We start from the raw sequence: 12806 nt of genomic DNA on the forward strand, positions 1-12806 counted from the left end.
TTTTTACATCTGTGTTCATGAGGGATATTGAGGGTTCCGTTGTCTCCACATCCTTACCAACACTTACTCTTTTTTGTCTTTTTGATACTAGCCATTCTGACTTGTGTGAGGTGATATCTCATTGTGTTTTTGATTGCATTTCCCTGTTGATAAGTGATGTTGAACATCTTTTCATGTGTCTGTTGGCCATCTCTATGTTTTCTTTGGAAAAAAGTCTACCCAGGTCTTCTGCCAATTTTTAAATCAAATTGTTTGTTTGGTGTATGAGTTCTTTATGTGTTTGGGGTATTAAACCTTTATCAAATATATCATTTGCAAGTATCTTCTCCAATTCAGTATATTGCCTTTTCATTTTATTGATGGTTTCTTTCATGATCCAAAAGCTTCTTAGTTTGATGTAGTCCCAATTGTTTATTTATCTTTTGTTTCCCTTGCCTGGGAAATATATTCAGAAAAATACTAAGGCCAATGTCCAAGAATTTACTGCTTATGTATTCTTTTTAGCTTATGTAAAGACATTTAGGTCTTTAATCTACTTTGAGTTTTTGTTTGTGGTGTAAGAAAGTGGTCCACTTTCATTGCATGTAGCTTTTTGTATGTAGCTGTCCAGTTTTCCCGATCATGTATTAAAGAGACTGTGTTTTCCCCATTGTATATTCTAGCCTCCTATGTCATAGATTTATTTCTGGGCTCTTGATCCTGTTCCATTGATGTATGTGTCTGTTTTCATGCTAGAACCATACTGTTTTGAGTACTGTAGTTTTGTAGTATAGTATGAACTCTGGGATTGCGATGCCTCCAATTTTGTTCTTTTTTTTTTGTAAGATTACTTTGGCTCTTTGGGGTCTTTTGTGGTTCCATACAATAGGATTATTTGGTCTAGGTCTAGGTCTGTGAAAGATACCGTTAGTTAGCTTTATGAATTCTGACAGATGCATACAATTGGATCTCTATGCCATAATCTATATGCATGACAGTTCCAGTAACCATAAAAATAGTCTTATGTAATACCTTTGTTAGTACCTTCCTCCTACCCCTTACCACTAGTAATTACTGATTTGTTCTCCATCCCTATAATTGTATCTTTTCCTGGGTGTCCCATAAATGCAGTGATACAGCTTGTAGCCTTTTGAATATGACCTACTTTACTTAGCAGAATCCATCGAAATTCATCTGTGTTGTATGTATTAATAATTGTTCCTTTTTATTGCTGAGTAGTATTCCATTGTATGATGTACCATAGCTTATTTCTTCAAGGATATTTGGATTGTTTCTAGTTTGGGACACTTAGGAATGAAACTGCTATAAACATTTACATACAGATTTTGGTGTAAATCTGTTTTCTTTTTTCCTGGGCAACTACCTAGGAGTGGGATTGTTAGGCTTTATGTAAATATAGCTTTAACGTTATAGGCTATGGGAGGTTTTTAACTATAGATTCTATTTCTTTAATTCTGTTTAGGTTATTGATTTCTTATTGAATGAGTTTTGGCAGTTTTTGTCTTTCAAAGAATTAACCCATCTCTGTTGAATTTATAGACATAAAATTGTTCCCCATTTCTCCTGATCATCCTTTTTATTATCTGTAGAATCTGTGATAATATCATCTTTCTCCTCCTTGACATTTGAAATTTGTGTTTTAAAATTTTTTCTTGATCACTTTGTTGGAAGATTTACAACTTTATAGATCTTCTGAAAGAACTAGCTTTTGGTTCCGTTGAGTTTTGGCCTTTGAGTTTCTATTTCTATGTAGCTGACTTCCAGTCTTTTATTATTTCCTTTCTTCTGCCTAATCTGGGGTTTAACATAATATAGAAAACAGTGTTTTCTCCCTGGAAGTAAATTATCAATCCAGGTGTGTGTGTGTGTGTGTGTGTGTGTGTGTGTGTGTGTGTGTGTGTGTGTGTGTGTGTGTGTGTGTGGTGTTTGGTATTTAGGCAAGAACATGAGATTTTGCATGGTTTCAGAGTGAAACCTAGTAGCAAGGTTTCAGAGTGAAATTGGTATTGTTTTTAATAAGTAGGAGAACACAGGATTTTCTTTTTGTTTTGAATATTGATTTTTGTACCTGTTGTCTGATATCTGTTTCCAGTTCTGAATAAGGTATATCTGTTAATTATGGAAGTATTTGGAACTTCCATCACAAGCCCAGTGAAACTGCCCACACATGGGAGCTACTAGAGTTTAATATGTGGCATTATTTAAATGGGGCAAAATATTGTCATGAAGAATACAATTTTATTCTTGTCTCTAATCTTAGCAATTATTGAACCCAAAGGACTATATAAATGTTTACTTGAATTAAGAATGTAAAACATTTAAATCCTATGTCTTCCCAATTGAGTAACCTCTAAGATGATATACGGCAGTTCTAGAGTTGTTTTTATTTATTATGTTTTGATATGTTAAAGTAAGAAATTCCTGTAGTAAATGAAGTAGAATTTGTATTACTTTTAGAGGTTGTTTTTCAAAGCTTGAATTAAAATCAAGGAGATAAATCACTCTGTTGTTTGAGCATTCTATTTAAATGTTAATGCAGATGTGACTTTTCTCTGTAAATAAAAATAATTTTATTTTTTAGATGGATGAAATTGGCTTAAAAATTGGTTTCAGTTTCTTTTTTAAATCTTTTCTAGGTAGTCTGCAATAAGAAATATGGGTGTTATTAGAATTGGAGTACTAGTGGAAAGATGTATTATTTATCAATCTACCTGAAATTTATTTTTTTTGTTTACTTTTCTAATTGTTAAATTTTATCTTTTAGATCCTATTTGACCAAACTCAGAGATCAATTAAAGCACAGCTTCAGAACTTTGTTAAAGAGTAAGTCATTTGCAGTGAAGAGAAAAGTAACCAGTGAATGACCACATCTGGGAGTTGGTATCTTTTGAGAGGAATTTTATGGACCATGATTTATTGAAAATATTGAAGTTTTTGTTTGCCTTTTTGCTTTGTGAAATATATATTACATTTCTTCTGAATTACTCTGTAAGGGAATCAGACTTTATACCTTTCAGTGAATCATTTATACTACGAAATTTGTATTCAGGGTACATACATAACTAGGATTGTTATAGATTAAAAAATAATATAAATAATTTAATGACCCTTCAAAATCAAAGCAGACCCAAAAGTGATTGAAATGCTCTTATTATCATTGAGACTTAAGTTTTCCTTTGTCCCAATATGGTATTTTCTTTGAAGAGAAGATAATGGGATATATGAAAATGAATCAGGAAAGTGCATGTGTTTTTTGTTGCGTGTGAGCCTTTTATGTCACATTCATACCATTCTGTACGTGAAATAAAATGAAACTAGAGATAAAAGGCATCTAAATGTTCCGGATAGGAACATTATCCTTTCCCACATTAATCATTCAGTTTTTCTTTTTTAATTCCTATCTGAGAATGTATAAAATTGCAGATAAAGTTGGTTACAATACAGTCTTCAGGATAAATGACAGATGTTATAAGCTGTAAATGTGGCAGATCTCATGAACATAGTCACTGCCATTAAGTAGGTTGGAAATTATTGTTCCATTAGTGACATCTCACAAATTCTTGCAAATAATAGACTAATGTTCAGAATGTTCTTATAGGATGTATACATGAAAACTTACAGCTTCTTAATAAAGAGTTTAAAGTCTTTCTCACACTTTATTATCATTTTTAAATCATTTTGCCTCATTCTGTGGTCGAAAAACTGAAGGGATATCATGCATTTATCTAAAATCGTTAATCAGGGGTTTCAAATTTTTGTAATACTGAATGGAAATTCTTACCCTTTATGGGTACACAGTTGCTTTGCAAAGAATTGTATCGGTGTGTGTTTTAAGAATATATTCATGCCCTTGGCCCACTAATTTCCCTCAATAAGAAATGAGTGATATTTTTTTTTTTTTAAATTTTGAAAATGTTTTTTATTTTTTTCTGAGAGAGAGAGACTGTGTGAGCAGGGGAGGGTCAGAGAGAGAGCGAGACACAGAATCTGAGGCAGGCTCCAGGCTCTGAGCTAGCTGTCAGCACAGAGCCCGACATGGGGCTCGAACCCACGAACTGCGAGATTATGACCTGAGCCGAAGTCAGAGGCTTAACCAACTGAGCCACCCAGGCACCCCGAATGATATTTCTTAAAGTGCGGTTTGAGAACCACCCATAATTGGATTTATGGAAGCTTAACTCTTTTTACTTTTTAGAGATCTTCGAAAATTCAAAGATGCCAAGAAGCAATTTGAAAAAGTCAGTGAAGAAAAAGAAAATGCGTTAGTAAAAAATGCTCAAGTACAAAGAAACAAACAGCACGAAGTTGAAGAAGCCACAAACATTCTGACAGCAACAAGAAAATGTTTTCGACATATAGCCCTTGACTACGTACTTCAGGTATATTTATTATATGTTTTCAAAAAATGCTTACTAAACACGTCCTTACTTTTGAATAATGGCATTGAAAAGAACAATTAATAATGTTTCTTTGGGTTTAAAATCAAACCATGATGTTTTGTGAAAACTTTTCACTTGTCTGTAGATCTCTGTATGCATATATTTATGTGTGTACATGTGTATACCTTTGGTTTGGAGTTCTTCACCTTTTCACTTAACATGATACTTTCTCTCATTTTTAAATGTAAAAAGCATTTTTAATTGCTATATTTTATTCTGTGGAATTGTTCTGTCAATTTAATTAGTATCTGATTATCAGATATAGTGTTGCCAGTTTTTACTGGCAATAGTGAAGATATAGCTTTCAGTAATTGTAAATAATAGTAACATCTTTGTACATAAATAAATCTTTTGCCACGTTTCTGATTATTTCTTGAGAGTAAATTTTTAGAAGTACTAAGGCTTACTATGTTGCCAAATGAAAATTATTTCTAGAAACACTGTTCTCATATTTACATTACCTGGTGTTTTATAAAACTAGAGATCAGTATTTTGCTTGTAAATTGCTTGGTGATCTTCTGGTCCTGTGTATAATTGAAATCTCTTTGAGTATGATAGGTCTCCATAGGGATTCAAGAGATGTGAAAAGTGAAGGCACACATACATTATTTCACATGTACTTGATAGTTTCCTATGTATCATAGGTTGAAAGCTTTAAAGCTTAGGAAATTAGTTTGTCTAAATCTCCTTTTACAAAACAGCAATAGAGTCCCCAGAGATTGTTGACTTATTAGTGATCACAGGGCATTTCTTTAAAAAAAAAAAAAAAAGACATAAGTAACCATATACAAATTAGTGCTTAAAAACTGCTTAGATGGGATGCTTGTGTGGCTCATTCAGTTGAACATCTGACTTCAGCTCAGGTCATGATCTTGCCATTCATGGTTTCAAGCCGTACGTCCAGCTCTCTGCTGTCAGCATGGAGCCTGCTTTAGATCTCTGTACCTCTTTCTCTCTGCCCACCCCCTTCCCCTGCTTGCACCTACACACTCTCTCTCTCTCAAAAATAAAACATTAAAAAAAAAAAAACCTACTTAGATAACTTTGCAAAAAAGTAGAAAAAGACTTTAAGATTTTAAAAATAAAGTTTCTATTCAGTAAGTGGGAAGTTAAATTTTAAAAAATGAAGTGCATTCCATTTATTAGTGAAAGGTCTTCTGGAATGGCATGGTCTGTAATTTCCTATTTCCCATCCCTTCCCTCACATTCACCCCACTTCCTGCAGTAGTATGAGTACTGTCTTCCTATCCTATTCCACTGAAATGGTTCATCTAAGGTCTTACTCATTAGATATAATTTAATTTTTAGCCAACTTGACTCTCGTGTTTCACTGAAATGGTAGACCACGCTCTTTCTTGAAATATACTTTTGTCTTAATTTGTCTCAAACAACTTTAGGTCATCTTCCCAACTTGTGTTTCTTTTCAGTTTCCATGTTGAGCTTCTCTTCTTTGCCTATTTGGTTCTATTCTTTTCTGACCTTTTGATTTTCCTGACAATCGCATGCTTTTTGCCTGAATTACCACTAAGTATGGATGACAAAATTCACTTTTCTCAGACATCCCTCTTTCTTTTTGTATCCACAGCTGAAAACTGTCTTCTTCTAGTTGGCTTCTTTTTGCCCTTACCTAAACTGGATAGCGACACCTTTTCGCTCAGTCCTAGAAGTTTTTGTGGAGAGTTGTTACACCAGATGTTCTCATTCTCAGCTGCTATACCTAACAGCCAAAGCTGCCTTAAACAGTTCTGTGTATCTCTTAAGTCTGTTCTTTCTTACTGTTGCTGCAGCCCTGACACTAGTCTTTATTGTTTCTTATCTAGACTATCAAGATGTTCTCAGAAAATTGGTCTTGCTTGCATTGCCTTTACCTGCTCCATTACTAGTTCCTTCTATGTTTTGTAAAAGGTCAGTTAGTTACTCAAACCTCTCCAGGCAAAATGAATCATTCTTGCCTCTGCTTCCACGGTGCTGCCATAATACTGTCATGCGCATTGCTGGTAGAGCACTTAACTTGCATTTATTGTAATTATTTATTTCTATGTCTTTTACTCCTAGGTTATGTTCCTTCCCTGTAGTGCAGTGGTTGGAAAATAAATTATCCATTTTCTTTGTGTTTATCCAAATAGTTTGAAGTTAGGACCCCCACTTCTCCTATATTTGATTTTTTTAGTGAAAACTGTTGTGTCCTTTAATTATATGGATTAAGTGGCTATTTTAGGGGATAGTAAGCAATAAATATCCATATTTATAAAGTTTGTCATGTTTTAGCTTCCTTAAATATGTGATTTACTTTTTTTCAAGTAAATACTGTTTTTGTTGCCAAAAAGAAAAAAAATACATAAAAGAGAGGCACTGTCACTTGGCATTTTTCAAAGTTTGAATAATAGGTTATCTGCAGTCTCTGCTTTTATTTAGAGCATTTGAAAGTTAATATTTTAGTTCTCAAAACTGAATAGGCCTTGAAACAGACATACAAAGGAAATTAGTGGTTAAGTGTAGTTATTCGGATTTTTCTTGGTGTGGTTTTGTTTTCCAGTCAGTGTTTTAAAATTATCTTATAAAACAACAGGCAGAATATTCAGTGGGAGGAACATATTAAAAAGGAAAATATTCTGTAATCTTTTGACAATAATAGCAAAATGTGAACGATTCTTTTTTTTGTAAAAACATTTAATGTCATGGAGCAGATATATAACAGACAAAAATAAAGTATTTGTTAGGAAATTTCTAGAGTTGGGAGAGATACCACAAAGGTAACTTTCATAATATATTTATTGATCTTTCAGTAAGTGTAATCTAATTAAAATATTATTTAAGGTCCATTAATTTATTTAACAGATATTTATTGTGTCCTCACTGTGTACCACTTGGGGGATGCAGCTAAGAGTAAGACACAGGTAAATAAGAAAATATAAGGTAGTTATGAATGCTGTGAAGAAAATAAATAGTTTGATACACTAGAATGTATACCAACTCTAGTATATAGGGCCTACCTTGGACATTTTTGAGAAGATAGTATTTAAGCTGGGGCCTGATTGATAAGCGGTATCCTTGTGTCTGTCGGGGCAGAAAATCACGACATGAAGACAGAACACCTAGTTTGAAGGTGTTGAGATGGAAGTAGTTTTGGAGTGTGGTTGCAGCACAGAGGGGGAAAGTAGTAGAAAACTAGGTTAGGGAGGCAGTCATCGCAAAGGGCCATGCAGGTGATAGAAGAAAGTTGGGAGGTTTAAAGTTGGACATAGGATAATCTTACTTATATTTTGAAAAGATCACTCTGGTTGCTGTGTGGAGAATGGATTATAGAGAGTCCAGCATAGAGAGACTAGTTCATAGGCTATTGCAGTCGTCTAGAAGAGAGAGTATGGTGGTTGGTAGTTGTGGTAAAAGTGATGAGCATTTATATTTAAGGGTATATGTTGAAGGGTCCGGATGAGCAGTTAGATAAGGAGGATGGGGAGAAGATGGAATTCTGAGAAATTAAAATGTCTGTCAACGTGACAGTTTTATCATTACAGTATTTGTGTGTTAGGCATGACCAGTTTTTCTTTGAGGTGAAAATGGATGACAGTTTCATTGGTATGTTTGTCTTAACTGTTTTTGCAAAATGCGGGTCAAAGGGTAAAAACCTTGAACTTTGTTTTTATTTACTTTTCTGGAAAAGTATTAAACTTCAGAATAAGCAAATTTTACAATATTGCACTGTAGATTCGTTTTTAAAATAAAAACTGGGTGATTAACCAACTGTATTTTCCCTCATCAGATTAATGTCCTACAATCAAAAAGAAGATCAGAAATCCTAAAATCAGTAAGATATTTATTGAAATGATATTTTAAATATTTTAGTGTGATATAAATGCACATACTTAAGCATATTAAGCAACGTGATGTGTGTATGTATGTTTGTGTGTGTATGTATATCTATAAATATATTTATTCCAGGTTCAAAGTTAATCTTTACAGATTTTTTGTACTTCTCATATGCCACTTAACCACTTTTTGGTCTCCTTCAAGTTAGAGTTCTTTAGTGTATCTCCTATTAACACACTGTGAGCTCCTTAGTGTAGACGTTTAAATATTTGAGATTCGGGGCATACATAAATAGTATCATTTAGAGAATTTTTCCTTAGAATTTTTGATGATGTATCAGACTTTTGGTTTGTTCTTTGGAGTGCAGTTTGCAAATAAAGGGGATGAAATTTGAGAATAATTTTTTTCCCTGAGCCACTACACCCATAGAGAAAATGATTTTTTTTATTTGACCATTTTTTGGGTCTTTAAAAAAAATTTTTTTTAATGTTTTTTATTTATTTCTGAGAGAGAGAGAGAGAGAGAAACAGCATGAGCAGGGGAGGGTCAGAGAGAGAGACACACACACACAGAATCTGAAGCAGGCTCCAGGCTCTGAGCTGTCAGCACAGAGCCCGACGTGGGGCTCGAACCCACAAACTGTGAGATCATGACCTGAGCCGAAGTCGGACACTTAACGGACTGAGCCACCCAGGCACCCCAAGACCGATTTTTGGGTCTTAAAGCTAACAAGGAAGTGGGAAGAGGGCGGTAGTGGTATGGTATTGAACTTTTTCATATTTTGAGAACCTTAGAAATAATTTTTCCTCTCTTTGTTCACTAAAGTGTTTTGTTTGTTTTTTTTCCCTTAAAGGGTATACTTAAATTGCCTTTGATCCTTGTCCCCACCTAGCATTTTCCTAAATTCTATATATATGTTATTTCTTACAGGTAAGTACATTGTACTTGTTCTTTACTTCTGCTTCCTTTTCCTGACTGAGAGTGATGTTTGTTAATTGTAGGAAATTGAAAAATAAAATGTCTCAAGAAAAGAATTAAAATACTTATAAATCTTATTACCCAGGGAGAACCAGTGTTAATATCTTGGCATATATCTTTATTTTTCTGTGTGCATGTATGTACGTGAATATGTATATATGTGTTCTAAAATGGCATTTAATTTTTTTAAACAAAATAGGAATCATTGCTACATATGTTTTATAACTTTCTTTTTTTCAATAGTAACACCAAAGTCATCAGATGTCATTAAATATTTTTTATTTAACAATGACTTTTGTGGCCAAATAGTATTCTACCACTTGGGTATATTAGGGATAAGCAACCTTTTTTTGTGAAGGGCCAGGTAGTGAGTATGTTAGGGTTTTATGCCATGTGGTCTGTGTTGTAATTACTTAACTGTATCCTATAGTGAGAAAGTAGCCATAAGAGCACCAGGTTGTCTCAGTTGAGTGTCCAACTCTTGATTTTGGCTCAGGTCATGATCCCAGGGTCCTGGGATCGAGACCTCCTCACTGAGTGTGGAGACTGCTTAAGATTCTCTCTCTCTCTCTCTCTCTCTCTCTCTCTCTCTCTAAAATAAAAGAGAGAGAGGGATAAAGCAGCCATAGATAATATGTAAATAAATAGAATGGCTGTGTTTTAATAAAAAATTATTCTTTTTTTTTCTAAATTTTTTTTTTTTTAATGTTTTATTTATTTCTAGGAGAGAGAGAGAGAGACAGCGTGAGCAGGGGAGGGTCAGAGAGAGAGGGAGATACAGGCTCTGAAACAGGCTCCAGGCTCTGAGCTGGCAGTCAGCACAGAGCCCGACGCGGGGCTCGAACCCACGAACCGCGAGATCATGACCTAAGCGAAAGTCGGACGCTTAACCGACTAAGCCACCCAGGCGCCCCAATAAAAAATTATTCTTATAGACATGGAAATTTGAATTTCATACGATTTTCACATGTAATGAATTTCATGCCGTCTTCATTTTCTTTCAACCGTGAATAAATGTAAAAACCATATTAGCTTGTAGGCTATCCAAGAACATATGATGGGGCTGGATATAGTTTGCAGGCCATAGTTTGCTGATCTTGAATATGCCCTAAATTAATTTTATCCATTAATGGATTTTCAAGTAATTTCTATGTTTTTGACCTTAAAAAATAGCATTGTAGTGGTCATTCTGATAAATAATATGATTCATTATCCTAATTTCCTTAGGATAGATTAAGACAAGAGATGACTTAGTCAAGGGTTTAAGCATTTATTAAAACTTTTAAAAAATAATGTTAAATTTTAAGACTTACACAACATTTCCACTAGTAGTGGAAAAGTGGGAAACTGAACTATATTACCAACACTGGGTATTAATTTCTTCCACTCTACCTATAATTTGGTAGATAGAAAATGTCATGCCATTGTTCAGTGTGTGTGTGTGTGTGTGTGTGTGTGTTTTACTACAAATGAGTTTGTATTAAATGTGTATGAGTCTAAATTTTTTTCCTGTATATTTTTTGGCCTCTTGTGTTTCCTGTTTTATTTTTTGTTGTTGTTGGAGTGTTTATCTTTTTCATACTGATTGGTAACATCTCTTATATTTTAAGACTAGTTACCTGTTATTATTGTGTTTTTCCAATGTTATCATTTATCTTTTAATAGGCTTATGTGTTTTGCTGTGCAGGCATGTTTTACATTTTTATGTAGTTGTAGCTATTAATCTTTTGCCCTCTTTTTTATATAATTATTTTTTATTATAGTCATAAAGTTGCACAACTACTGTTATCTAATTCCAGAATAATCTTTTTTTGAGCTTTGTTCTTTTGTGTTTATGTTTTATTTGATTGGTTTTTCTCTTCAAAAACAAATTCTTTTGAAGCATTCTTGAATGTTAAAGACCTTATGAGCTATTTTAGATTTCAGAAAATTAAGTAGATGCCTTGTCTTGCTAACATGGAGGGAAGTTTGGAGGATTCTTTCAGTATTGTGATTGAATCAAATTTCTTCCCATGTAAAAACGACAAATAAAAATAAGGATGATTTTTCTTCCATGAATAAGTAAAATATAGGAACACCTGGAAAAATCTTAACTCATTAGCAACATTTTTGGATATTGGAAATGAATATTTAGAAACTTCCATGTTGGCAAAGTCTGTTGTCTCATTTAAGTATCTTGAGAAAAAAAATAAGCATTCCCTACTTTGGGTTGTGCTTAGTGATCCTAGCAGGTTGTAAAGTTTGATTGTTTTATTTTGAGAGCTTCATGTTTCCCCTTCTAATCTTTTAATACTTTATTTGCAGTTTAAAGTTTTGCTAGGGGTCCCTTGGTGGCTCAGTTGGTTAAGTGTCTGACTTCAAGGTCAGGTCACGATCTCATGGTTCATGGGTTCGAGCCCTGTGTTGGACTCTGTGCTGACAGCTCAGAGCCTGGAGACTGCTTTGGATTCTGTGGCTCTTCTACCCCTCCCCTACTTATGCTCTGTCTCTCAAAAATAAGTAAACATTTAAAAAATAAAAAAAAAGTTTGTCGGTGAGTTTGGTGGAAAGGCACATAAATACTTTATAATGCACCTGGGAAGATGGTGAAAGTGTTGAATACTTGATTCTTTCAATCACTACTGTATGAATCTTGATCATCTGGATATAGTCTAAAAAACTAAAATTTGGGGCATTGTTAAAATTTTAAACCACTTGGAGATTCTTTTAAATAAAATTTATTCTTATTTCACAAATATTTCTGGAATACGCTTTTAAGAAAAATGACTCAATTTCAATTTTAAATAGGTTTGATATTTTGGGCTTTAAAGGAATAGTTTTTAAACATTCGATGAGATCAAGATTAAAAAAATTTTCGAGTAGTTGTCTAAGAATTGATTTTTAAAACGCTAACCCTTTTTTTTTCTCTTATTAGATGTTATCTTTTATGTATGCTCATTTGGCCTTCTTCCATCAAGGATATGATCTATTTAGTGAACTTGGGCCGTACATGAAGGATCTTGGTGCACAGGTAATATTCTACTGTATTGCTTGATTCAGTATTATACATTGATATATGTATTTTAAAAAAAATGTTTATTATTTTTGAGAGAGAGAGACCCAGCATGAGAGTTGGGGAATGGCCGAGAGAGGGGGACAGAGGATCTAAAGCAGGCTCTGAACTGATAGCATCAAGCCTGACCTGGGGCTTGAACTCAGGAATGATGAGATCATGTCCTGAGCTAAAGTTGGACACTCAACTGGCTGAGCCTCCCAGGGGCTCCTGATATCTGTGTGTTTTTTTTAAATTGAGATATAACTGACATACAATATTGCATTAGTTTCAGCTGTATAAAATAATTTGAGATGTGTGTGTCTGTATGTGTATGTATATATATGCATACATATAGGTCAAATGACCACCTCAAAAGTCTAGTTAACATCTGTAATTCCAGTTAGTTACAATTTTTCTTTCTTGGAATCAGAACTTTTAAGATTACTCTTTAACAACTTTCAGCATACAATACAGTAGTGCAGTAGTGTTAACTATAGGCACCATGCTGTACATTACATTCCCAGAACTTGCTTATTTTATAACTG

General features: G+C 33.9%; 1 protein-coding gene across 3 annotated transcripts in view; it reads left to right on the top strand.

Moving 5' to 3' along the window:
- Nucleotides 1-12806, top strand: part of ACAP2 (ArfGAP with coiled-coil, ankyrin repeat and PH domains 2) — a 147749-nt gene that overhangs the window by 81978 nt on the left and 52965 nt on the right. For all 3 annotated transcript variants that reach the window (XM_077754352.1, XM_077754350.1, XM_077754351.1), the window contains 4 exons: nt 2765-2823; nt 4196-4379; nt 8203-8247; nt 12142-12237. In XM_077754352.1, the coding sequence (XP_077610478.1) occupies nt 2765-2823; nt 4196-4379; nt 8203-8247; nt 12142-12237 (384 nt within the window). The remainder of the gene's footprint in view (nt 1-2764; nt 2824-4195; nt 4380-8202; nt 8248-12141; nt 12238-12806) is intronic.

This window comes from Crocuta crocuta, unplaced genomic scaffold (assembly GCF_008692635.1).
Source record: "Crocuta crocuta isolate KB4526 unplaced genomic scaffold, BGI_CrCroc_1.0 scaffold70, whole genome shotgun sequence".
In the NCBI taxonomy this organism is placed as follows: domain Eukaryota; kingdom Metazoa; phylum Chordata; class Mammalia; order Carnivora; family Hyaenidae; genus Crocuta; species Crocuta crocuta.